The sequence below is a fragment of the Brassica napus genome, chromosome C4 (assembly GCF_020379485.1).
Source record: "Brassica napus cultivar Da-Ae chromosome C4, Da-Ae, whole genome shotgun sequence".
NCBI lineage: Eukaryota > Viridiplantae > Streptophyta > Magnoliopsida > Brassicales > Brassicaceae > Brassica > Brassica napus.
Genome location: NC_063447.1, coordinates 6,968,106 through 6,980,107, shown reverse-complemented (window position 1 = coordinate 6,980,107; position 12,002 = coordinate 6,968,106). Strand labels below are relative to the sequence as shown.

The window sequence follows — 12,002 nt, the reverse complement described above, 5'->3', positions numbered from 1 at the left end:
GGACTGAAACATAAAGCAGCTGCATATAGTATGTAAAAGAAATTGATCACGCATGATCATTGATCTTGGAGTTGTATAAAAGACAATCCAATACAGTCCATATATATTTGAAATTCCTTGTGATTATACTAAAGCTTAAAGAGGTTAGTAGGCATAGAATAAATCTATGTGGGGTGTCCGAACAAAAGGCGTCCGGCCCCGGCCCTTCAAAACTAAAGATGTCCGACTCTTTCCGTCTAAGGGCGTCCGACTCTTCAGCAAAGAACGTCTGGCTATCCTACTAGACGCATCCGGATTTTAAGACTAAAAGGCGTCTAGCCCTTCTTCTTGATCACGGGCTAATAGAGACAAAGGATCAACCAGATACAAATGTATTGTAGTCCATAAGCTTGTGAAAGCCGAGATTCATGACCTAATAATATATACTTAGCGTGTGATATGATCCACATCAACTAAGGTCATGAGATGCCATCATTAAGATAGGAATGCAAAATGAATACGGCATTACCTAAGGCAGAGAAATCGATGTCCACATCCATGAGAGTGTTTCGGCCGCAGAGCCATAATAAGAGATTATAAACTCACATAAATGATCATTGATCTTGAACACTCATGAGACAAGTAGTGGACATGTATAGACGAGGTCTATGACCCAGACATGGATCGGCCAGATCGAGACATAGGTTCATGATAACCATGTCTAGTACATTGTCCATAAGTACTTATTTTGTCCGACCAAAGTAAAGAGTTAACAGTAGACGATCACGTCTAGACTATGGACACATGCAAACACGATTTGAAAAGACCCAATAGTGATCCCCGAGAACAATATGGTTCACATTGTTTAGCACACATGCTTTACCGGGACACTCAATGTCAAAAGACATGAGAAACGACCTAAGAGGTCGAAGTGGTCTAGATACAGCTTAGTAATGAACTTGGCCGATTACTCCCTTCCTACATATACAGGAAAGATCACGCACCAAGATGCGTAGAATGTAGAACCTACACTGAGGTTCACATCAGGGGGAGTAGTGCGTGTTATACTATTTTTCCTTCATCATGGTTTTGTCCCACTGGGTTTTCCTGATAAGGTTTTAATGAGGCAACATGAAGCGTACTACAAATCACGTATGGTTATGGCATCCAAGGGGGAGTGTTATAAATCATGGAGTGGATTGCCATTAACCAGACCCGGACCGAGACCGGCCCAATACCTAGAAGATGGAGAGATGGCCAAAGCCCTAGAGAGAGGAGAGAGAGAGAGCCGACTTCAAGAGAGAGAGCCGACTTCAGGAGAGAGAGAGAATGGCGGCCACAAAGCTTGGAGAAAAAGAAACCCTTTCATTTTCCTAATAGATGTAATTTTTCCATTATTATGTATTATTAGTTTTCCTAATCCTAGTGTGTTTAGGTTTTGGATATTTTCCATTTATCTTTATCTTGTAATCCTTATATAAAGGAACCCCCTTGATTATTAATAAGAACACAGAAATATTCAGTCTCTAAACTCTCTAATTTACAACATATATATATTACTTTTCATATTTATTGGTGTTTTTATAAATTTATTAATAGAAATGACATGTTATTCTAACAATTTGATTGGCTGAATTAATTGGTTTAAGTGAATAGACTAAAAAGCTTTCAAATGAATCTTGGTTTGAAAACAAACTTACGTTGTTATATTATCTTTATTTGTGAATATATTATCTATATATACTGCTACTATAATACAGGACTATCAATAATTTACAAATTATTAGAATTCAAAAATTGATGTGCATTAATATCCAAAGTTATATGAAATATTCCGTAAAAATTAATAAAAAACTAATTAAATTTTTGTAATTATGTATATTTTTATCTTGTTTAGTTGGATTCTCATGAAAAGAAATTATTAGACACACAAAATGTTTCAAAATTTGTCGTGTTGTTATGTCTATATTGCAAAATTTCTTGAATTGAAATTATTTAAATGATTGCATCTTTAAATAAGATTTTATTATTAAAACTCTAGAGAACTATTTTTTTGAATTTGTCAACAAATGTAAATCTTAAATAGGAATTGAAATAATATAATAAACTTACCGTTAACATAAGAAAATATTTTGGTTGCTTAATTTAGAGCTACCAAAATTTATTATTGTAAATTCTAATTAGTTTTGAGGTAACCAATAATTAAATACACAAATTCTAATTAGTTTTGGGGTAGCACTACCGCTTCCGTTCTTACCCATCTTATCTTTCTTATTAATTTGGATTTTCGGTGTTTTTATTTTATGGATGGTCAGAATGAAATATTTTATTAATCTTCTTCTTTAACCTCTTTCTCATTGTTGTTAATGGTTTCTTCACAGTTTGAACCTAGACTTTTTCACACTTTCTTTGAAGAGATTTCCGACTTTATTAAAAGAATGTTTGAGGATCTAGTGACAGTAGACCGTCTTTGTGAATACCATGATAATATAGTACTAATATGCATTATAAAACTTTTGTCTCCATATACTTATGGGCATAAGCCAACGATCAAATGAAACATCTATAATATCTTGATGCAACACAGTAGAAGCAATCCAGGTGGTATAATATACTTGATGCAGCATTTCAGCTAGATGCAAAAGCCAAAATCGAGGCACATCAACAAATTCTACATTGGACTTCTGATTCAACTCACGCGACTTCAAATGAAGGGGTGGAAGTTGACCAAAAAAAGGCCGATCTCTAATAAAATCAGTTTGGTCGGGCTAAAAAAAAGTGCAGGTCCAACTAGGAATCACAAATAAAAAAAGTCCACAAAAGCTCACACAAGGCAATATTAGGGAAGCTGTCTTGAGGGGTTGCTTTCTTCTCCACCTCCCTATCGAAACCGCCGTCGTGTTTATCTCCTCTTTTAAACTAATCCATGGACCAGAGCAAGCTCAAGAGATGCTCCGCATCATCATCCTCCCATGTAGTTTTCTTCATCTTTAGTCACCTCTTCAGCCAATTTTCCGATTTTTCCACTATTAATTGTTTTTGTTTTGGGGTTGGTTTAGGCTGAAGCAGCTGCTGAGGCTACAGATCCTTAAGAAAATAATTGAGTCTCTCTTTATTTGCTATGCCATAGTTCTTGTTCTGTGTAATGGTCTTATTTTTTGTAAAAAAACTCATATATAATAATTATCTCTGCTCATGTTTATTTTTAAGAAGTTAGGTTATCCTGAACTATATTCTGTTAGTTTTGAACTTGGTTTTTTATTTTTCTTGAAGCAGAAAGAGAGTTGAATGATTTGGAGACAGAAGTCAATTGTCGGAAGAGGCAGAAGCAGGTTATGTTTTGTCTTAATAATATTGTACAAGTGCTTAGTTGATCTATATCTTTTTAATTGCAAATAGAAATCCTTGGTTCGTTCTACAGGAGGAAGAAACCACAGAGAAGAAAAAAAAGTGTTGTTTTGGCACTAAAGATGCAGAGGGAAACAATGAGCATACCATATTCGTCACGGGTTTTGATAATAGCGGTTCTAGGGATGAGATCAGGAGCGCATTGGCTAAACATTTCAGTTCATGTGGAGAGTTGACGAGGGTTTTTGTTCACATCGAGTGTGAAACCGGTGTTTCCAGAGGATATGCTTTTTATTAATCTGAAAAAACGTGTTGGCATTGAGGCGGCGTTATCTCTCAATGGAAGCGACTTGGGAGGTCGGAAGCTTCTGGTTACCATGGCTACACTTAGAGACGAATATTATGGCCACGTTAACTTTAAAGGCTGTGAAATTTGTTTTGCTATGTTTGCTGCCGCCAGACGGAGACTGACAAGATGGAAACTTAAAACTGGTGGTGGCAAATTCAGGCGCCTGTACGTCAAACTTCTGATTGTGACTATTGATTTTTGTTAACTTCTTTGTCTTGTTATTAATTTTGTGGTCTTAATGGTATCGCAGCTCTCCAGAACTTGAAGAAAAGTTTCGTCTTCGTAGGAAAGAATTAATGGCTTCTCGCAAGATTGAGAAGTCTAAAACCAAAGACGGCTAATATTTTCTACTTGTTTCTCGACCAGCTCCATCAAACGCTTTTTTTTTCTATTATCTTGATGTGCTATTTAACATATATTATACTATCTTAGCTGCACTTTTTATGCTTCAATCAGATTATGAATTTTTTTTTATAAACCTATGTAATAGGTTATACTAGTTTGCTTTTGGTGGTTTGAGAAATGGTTGATAGGAATCAAAAATACTACGGAACTGTTTTGATGACATCTTATCTACAAAAGTATGTTTACTGATGCTAGAAATAAAAATCTCAGTCTTAGATAAAGTTAAAGTGTTGTACAAAACTTGATTCTTCCTGCAGCAGAGCCAGCAATTATAAAGTTGAGTGCTGATGCATGGTTGGTACTCCTTTTCTTAAGAAAACGGAAAATAATGTATGAAACTCGTATGCGATCAACGTTAATCAATATTCAAAACTTGTTAATAACCAGAACAACAATGGTTTTGCTTTCTCGCCTTGCCAAAATCACAGCCAGTGCAGGATCTAGTAGTTTCTGATACCCCATAAAATATTGAAAATTGAAAAGGCTATTGGAAACAAACTAAGAAAGCCTACACATGGTCATCGTTCATACCCTAAACCAACATGTGCATGAAAAGGTCTGTATATTAAATTCTGTGCCACGAACTAGAAGGTGGAGTAACTGCGAAGCTTGACAGGACAGAATCATAAAGCCGCCCTGAAGTGACGCTCCAATAATCGTTTCGATTCCTTCCCATAATTTCCTCCATTATTTCTCAAATCTCGACCTTTTTGGATTTGTCGAAGAAACTCATTCTTCGTTCTTTTCTTTCTGACGTATATAAAGTGATGATAGACCCCCATTGATTGAAGAATGGGTGGCTGGTAACAATTTTAACAAAAAAACTGATCAAATGAAGTTGAATTTGTCAGAATGAATGTCTTTGCAAATCTTCACCAATTATACTTAAAAAGGTATACTTTTGAATGTGTATTGTTTCATTTTATATGGAGGCTTCCACAATGAATCTTGCTTCGTTTAAGATTTTTAAAAGTTCAATAGAAAACAAACACTTGATGACAATACAAGTTGATATTTCAAACTTTGGGTATCTTAATTAAGTTCTTGATTGTAAGCAATTCTAAAGATATAATAAGTTCACATAGCGTTTTTATAGAATATGATTGCTGATCAACACGCGTAAAGCTGTTGAAAACGATATTCTCAAGCTTAATTAACCCTTTTGTTAAGTATTTAAAATCACACCTCAACCATTTAAATTATAATGATTTTAAAATCCATAGGTAATGTTTTCCAAAATTATTGATATGTTTTATTTAGAGAAATATCTTAATATAGTAGTAAAACATACTGCATTTTTTTTGTTCAAAAGATTCAAAGACTTTAGTATTAATTAGCATTAACTAAAAATCAGAAAATAAAATTTTATTTTATACTGTATTTGGTTTTGTGTTTGGTGACTAAGTTTTAGGGTTTAGCAAACTATCACTCCAAATATCAGCTATTCTTTCTTCTTCATTTATTTATGTGGTTCCAAAATCATTTTAACATTAATATACGCGGCTGTTTTGGTTGAGAGCTTTTGTCTATGATAAAGACCTAAAGAAAAGCTTAGCCAAATAAATTGAATGATGTCAGATTGAATATTTGTACACTCTCAGCCAACAAAAGATTTCTATACATATATCTATTGATTATTCTTGTGTTTTTTTTTTATATTTTTGTCTTCTTGTATTTGGAAGTTCTCCACCTACTCAGAACACATGGACGTTGATCCAAAAAGGGACTCCTTTACCTGATCCTAAAATATTCAGATTCATTTTGGACGAATTTCTGAGTCTAGTAACAAAGTTTTTTTGGTATAAATTGGTTACATATTAAAGCTAAATTATCTTGTACGGTCTTCTAGTCCATCAATCTTTGTCATCATAATTCTTTTGAAACCAAGCGAAGCGACCATGTATAAACGTATTTATTTGACTTACGACCGTAGTCGGCATGAATGCATGAACAATAAACCAATATATAGTGAAGGTCGTGAGTCTCGTGACATTCAACTTTCTTAAAAGGGTATTGGACATTCATTAATCTAATCGTACTGGTCAACATAAATGGGAAAACGGGAAAGTCTCTTTACGATATTTTACCTGAAATTTACCTTTTTTGGCAAGAATTGTGGCTATGGAGTTTATTTTTTCACTTTTGCTAGTTTATTTCTATCTATTATTTCAAACAGTTTTAATATTTTTAAAAACAATTTATCTGCATCGTGGTTGGAATAGAAATATAACAGTAGGGAGTAAAGACTAATGGACTATAACAAATCCTGGTCATTGAATTACAAAGAGGTAACCGGAGCACATATCTTGTTTTTTGACTTGTACTTTGTCAAAATAATAAAATATCATATACTCACGATAAAAAAGACTGAAGTCTCGTAGTTTGCAAATGTGCATAGGTCGGATATTTTGAATCTCGAACCAACGATATTTAATGATTTCTAGGTTTCTAGGTTTTATTAGATTTAATTTTTTCATTAACATATCCAAATCTTTGGGTCCCTGAAAATTTCATTAAATTACTGTAATGCTAAGATATATACACTAATATACATTAATGTTGATATCTAATCATATACTTAAAGTCCGGGATAGTATGTTATCTATATTATTATTTGCGAAATAAATTTTTGCAACAGAGTTCTCACGTTAAAAGTTAGAGCGGTTAATATCGTTTATACACTTAATGAGTAATTATATAAATTAGTCAAAAAAATAAAAACAAATTTCAAATCTATCTGATTAAAAAAGTGATTAAAATTAATAATAAATCGTTTATACCCTTAATAAATAAATTATATAAATTAGTCGAAAATAAAAACGAATTTAAAATATATCTGATTAAATAAGTGATTAAAATTAATAATAATAAGAACTAACTAAAATATAAATAATTAAAAACGAATTTCTATTAAAACTATTATATTTATATATTATATTAGATAATTGACTATAAATAAATATAATAAAATTTTCAAAAATAAAAACATGTTTTAAAACATAAGATAATTCTTAGATATATTCTGTTGTTATCTGAAAATAATATTTTATTTAAATTTATAGTTAGATATAAAAAAATTTATAATTAAATGCTAATCAAACAAATAAATATATTTTCTAAAATATATGTGAATGTTTTAAAATTTTAGAACAACAATAAGCATATATATTTTTTGATAAAAACTAATGAAATATATTAATAATATTTTATTTATATGTTATATTTGATAATTGACTATAAGTAAATATAATGAAATTCTCAAAAATAAAATATATTTTTAAAACATAAGATAATTCTTAAATATGTTGTGTTTTTATCTGAAATTATATTTTTTATTATAAAATATAAAGTTTAATGTTTGGTTTATCTTTTTAAAAACATTATTAATAATTTATTATGTTGGTTTTGATTTAATAGTTATAAACAGATAAATATCTATAAGAACACTACGTCCACATGTGCGGGCAGAACACCTAGTCATAGTGTATTAGAATATATGGATCCAAAATTGATTCGTCAACAAAAGCATTTAAAACTAGATAGTAACCCGCCCTTTTCAAGGGCGAAAATTATTTAAACAAATCTTTCTAATTGTTACCGAGATTAGAATATATAAAGTATTTATAAAAAATCAATAGTTTTTTATATATATAGTTTTGTTTATAGTATTGTTTGTGGATATAATATATACTGTTTTTTTTTTAAATTCCAACATCCCATGTATATAAATGTTAATCTGTTTGAGATCCAAAATTTATAAGCAAATTATTTAAACAAACCTTTTTAACCGTTACTGAGATTACAATATTACATTTTAAAAAAAAAATATTTCCACAATAGCACTTTTATATATTTTTTAATTATAATATTGTTTGTGGATATATTATATACTATTTTTTATTATTTAAATTTCAACTTCCATAATATTAGTTTTAGTTGGTTAAGACTAAGACCCATAATCGTATGGCCCATTTATTTGCAAAGCAACACAATAACGTGTCCTGCAAAAATATTTTCTGTTTTCAAAATAAATGAATAAGGAAAATATGTTCTCAACATAATTAAGTTGTTAGATCTTTTTTTTACTTGGACGAAAAGCTAGTTTAGATTTGATCAAATCTATTATGATGTGGTGGCAAGATATTATAACTGATGGTTCGAAAATAAGAATATTTAGTTTGCAGAACACGTTATTGTATACTTTTTTTTTTTTGATAATCCAGGTATCCGGACCATAGTCCGACTATCCCACCGCGTCCAACCGGAACTGGCAGGTCCTGGCGGTCAAACGGAAACCATGTTAAATCTGCTGTGGCCGGGTCTCGAACTCGTGATAGCGGGCACCTCAGCCGAGGTTCCTATACCACCAGACCACGAGGCCCGGTTCGTTATTATATACTTGATCAGAAGGTTGAGAACATAACTATTGTAACAAATTAGATATACTTTGAGGATAAGCTATATTTTCAAAACAATTTTAAAATATAAGAAAAAATTAAATAAATATAATGGAAAAATAGATATAATCTATATATAAGATTAAAGTTTATATGGTTGACAATATTATGTCATAATGCGAATGAAAATAAATGTTAAGAACTTGCAGGTGTAATGTATGTTTAGATTTCGTGATTCAAGTTATGAAATGAAGCGAAGTAAAGTGTTTGTCCTAGTAGACTAAGTTTGTCTAAGCAGAGTATGTGCCTACGATGTATGAGTTGTGTACTGTACTATTCTTATATCGAATTTGAATTTGATCTTATGCAGTTATTGATATGAACTAAAGCAAAGACTGAAGAAATTGTGGTGCTTCAAGTAATGAAACGAAGTGTAGTAAGCATGTTTCTCTAAGAAAAGTATGTATATATGTAAGATGTAATTTATATATAAGACTTGTGTATTCTTCTACTCGGATATAGACAACGCAACAACAATGTACACAACCCTCTCCTGACTCGGATATTAGTCTATTTTATAATCACTAAACAAGTATGGTCTAATTAAAAGCAATCAATGCAATCCAATATTCCAAAAATAACGAAATCAATAAAATTGTTTATGATTGAGTTCAAAAAAAAAAAAAAATTGTTTATGAGCAAAGTCACATATATATTTAAAAGAACATTTTATTTAATTTATACATTCAAATTATAAAACGATTTAAAACTTATTCAATTAAAAATAAAATATTAATCATTTATTTGAAGATAGTTTAAGTGTTTATAAATGTTTATAGCCATGAATATATGAAATCCAGTGTTAAAATTGAACATTAAAACTTTCATGTCCAACTTCACATCACAAACAAAAGCCCACAAAAGCCCAGTTAAACACCGCCCAATATTAAGGGAAACGGTCTTCTAGGGATTCTTTCTTCTCGAGCTCCCTATTGAAACAAACGAAAACCGTCCTCAGTTTTTCTCTTCTCTTTTAAATTAATCCATGGACGAGAGCAAGCTCAAGAGATGCTCCACTTCATCCACCCATGTAATTTTCTTCTTCTTCTTCTTTAATCACTTTTGTCTCAATTAATTGTTTTTGTTTTGTTTTTTTTTAGGCTGAAGCAGTTGATGAGGCCACAGATCCTTTGCAAAAGGGTAAGAAAATAATTGAGTTTCTCGTTCTTTGCTATGCCATAGTTCTTGTTGTGTGTAATGATACTTATATTTTTGACGCATATATTACCTATGCTCATGTTTATTTCTTTCTTTTTTTTTTGTAAAAGATTTAAATGAAATAATGCTTTCGTTGATAACTCATGTTTATTTTTACGTGGTTAAAGAAGAAAATTAGGTTCTCCTGAACTTACATTCTGTTAATTTTGAACTTGTGTCTCTTTTTTCTTTTAGCAGACAAAAGAGAGTTGGATGATTCGGAGACAGAAGTTAATAGTCGGAAGAAGCAGAAGCAGGTTATGTATGTTTTGTCTTAATAATATTGTACACATGCTTAGTTGATCTACATCTCTTTAATTGCAAATAATAGAATCCTTGTTTGCTACTTATTTGTCTACAGGAGGAAGAAACCACAGAGAAGAAAAAAAAGTGTTGTTTTGGCACTAAAGATGCAGAGGGAAACAATGAGCATACCATATTCGTCACGGGTTTTGATAATAGTGGTTCTAGGGATGAGATCAGGAGCGCACTGGCTAAACATTTCAGTTCATGTGGAGAGTTGACGAGGGTTTTTGTTCACATCGAGTGTGAAACTGGTGTTTCCAGAGGATATGCTTTTATTAATCTGAAAAAACGTGGTGGTGAGATTGAGGCCGCGTTATCTCTCAATGGAAGCGACTTGGGAGGTCATAAGCTTCTGGTTACAATGGCTAGACTTAGAGACGAATATTATGGCCACTTTAACTTTAAAGGCTGTGAAATTTGTTTTGCTATGTTTGCTGCCGCCAGTCGGAGACTGACAAGATGGAAACTTCGAACTGGTGGTGGCAAAGTCGCGATCTTGTACGTCAAACTTCTTATTGTGACTATTTATTCTTGTTATCGGATTTGTCTTGTTTTTAATTTTGTGGTATTGTTGCAGGTCTCCAGAATTTCAAGAAAAGGCCCGTCTTCATTATAAAAAAGCAATGGCTTCTCGCAAGATGGCGAAGTCTAAATCCAACGAAGGCTAATATTTTTACTTGTTTCTCGACCAGCTCCATCAAACGGCTTTTTTTATATCATTTTTGTTTTTTATTTATAAAAGAAAACATATATTATGCTATTTTGGCTGCCGTGTTTATGCTTCAATCAGATTATGAACTTTTCTTTAATAAACTATGTTGTATAGTTTTCTTTTGGTGGTTTGAAAAATTGTTAACAGGGATCAAATACTACGGAAATGTTTTGATGATATCTTGTCTACAAAAGTATGTTGGCTGATCGTGCGAGAAATAAAAATCTGAGTCTTAGATAAAGTGGAAGTGTTGTACTGGTTGAAAACTTGGTTCTTCCATGCAGCATAGCCAGCAACTATAAAGTTGAGTTCTGTAGGCAAATTAAATCGTATGCTGATGCATGGTTGGTGCTCCTTTTCTTCAAAAACGAAAAATATGTAAGAAACTAGCTCGTATATATGATCAATGTTAATCAAAATTCAAAACTTGACAACAACCAAAACTACATTGGTTCTTCTGCCTGTTGTAGTGAAAATATATTAACTAATTAGTTTCCAATATTTTAATAGTTTTAAAATATTGGAAACTAAATAGTATGCTGAATATTCTCTCTTGTTTTTTTGATGTTCAGTAAAATTATGTCATGTACGTTCAGTGAGGTACTTTTTGATGCATATGCTCGGCAATGCCAAACTAAGATTGTGATGTTGTATTATTTGGTCAACATTCTTATACAAGATAGCAAGTAAAAAGATATGCATCTATGCAGGGCTGAATAATGGGGAGGGAAATCTAACCAGAACTGCTACAGAGTAACTAGTTTAATGGATAAAGAAAGATATAATTGAAAAGAGTGGGATCCAAAAATGATGAGAGTTGTAGAAGATGTGTTTGATGGGTTAAAAAGGCGAGCATTGAACATGCAGATGATAAACATTACACAATTATCGGAGTATAGAAAAGAGGGCTACCCTTCGATTTACAGAAAGCAATGGGAGCCATTGAAAGAAGACCAAGTCTTGAATCCAAGTAGTTACTCCGATTGTATAGATTGGTGTTTGCCTGGAGCTCCTGATGTATGGAATCAACTAGTTGATGCTTATATTGTTGATGACCACCACTTTGCTTAAAACTCTCCTTAGATCTTTTCTCTTTCTTTGTTATATTCCTCTTCAATTGTACAGCTGATTCACTCAACTTTCAATTAATCTTTTGTTAACTTCTAAATCTTCTTTATTTCGTATCATTTGATTTAAAATTGGAAATATTTTTTCCTCTAACCTTTTACAAGAAAAGATATAATCTTTT

The 12,002-nt window shown here is 31.8% G+C and overlaps 1 protein-coding gene and 1 long non-coding RNA gene across 6 annotated transcripts; both read left to right on the top strand.

Moving 5' to 3' along the window:
* Positions 1-2,748: 2,748 nt before the first annotated feature.
* Positions 2,749-4,156, top strand: LOC125585090. Of its 4 annotated transcripts, none has more exons than XR_007321968.1 (5): positions 2,749-2,953; positions 3,039-3,121; positions 3,253-3,311; positions 3,401-3,841; positions 3,927-4,156. It is a non-coding gene; the product is annotated as an uncharacterized LOC125585090 (long non-coding RNA). The 4 variants fall into 4 exon arrangements; XR_007321969.1 differs by having other exon boundaries at positions 2,750-2,953; positions 3,256-3,311; XR_007321966.1 differs by lacking the exon at positions 3,039-3,121 and having other exon boundaries at positions 2,753-2,953; positions 3,256-3,311.
* Positions 4,157-9,431: 5,275 nt separating this feature from the next.
* LOC106406991 (nucleolin 1) lies at positions 9,432-10,873 on the top strand. Of its 2 annotated transcripts, none has more exons than XM_013847765.3 (5): positions 9,432-9,568; positions 9,639-9,678; positions 9,934-9,992; positions 10,097-10,539; positions 10,619-10,873. In XM_013847765.3, the coding sequence occupies exons 1-5, from the start codon at positions 9,524-9,526 to the stop codon at positions 10,707-10,709; spliced, it is 678 nt and encodes a 225-aa protein (XP_013703219.1). In that variant the 5' UTR covers positions 9,432-9,523; the 3' UTR covers positions 10,710-10,873. The 2 variants fall into 2 exon arrangements, with proteins under 2 accessions (XP_013703219.1, XP_013703217.1); XM_013847763.3 differs by having other exon boundaries at positions 9,931-9,992.
* The last annotated feature ends 1,129 nt before the right edge of the window (positions 10,874-12,002 follow it).

Coding starts and splice junctions, on each gene's coding strand:
- LOC106406991 (XM_013847763.3), top strand. CDS start 9,524: ATGGACGAGAGCAAGCTCAAGAGATGCTCCACTTCATCCACCCAT. Junction 9,679..9,930: donor CACAGATCCTTTGCAAAAGG/GTAAGAAAATAA, acceptor TTTTTCTTTTAG/CAGACAAAAGAGAGTTGGAT. Junction 9,993..10,096: donor GTCGGAAGAAGCAGAAGCAG/GTTATGTATGTT, acceptor ATTTGTCTACAG/GAGGAAGAAACCACAGAGAA.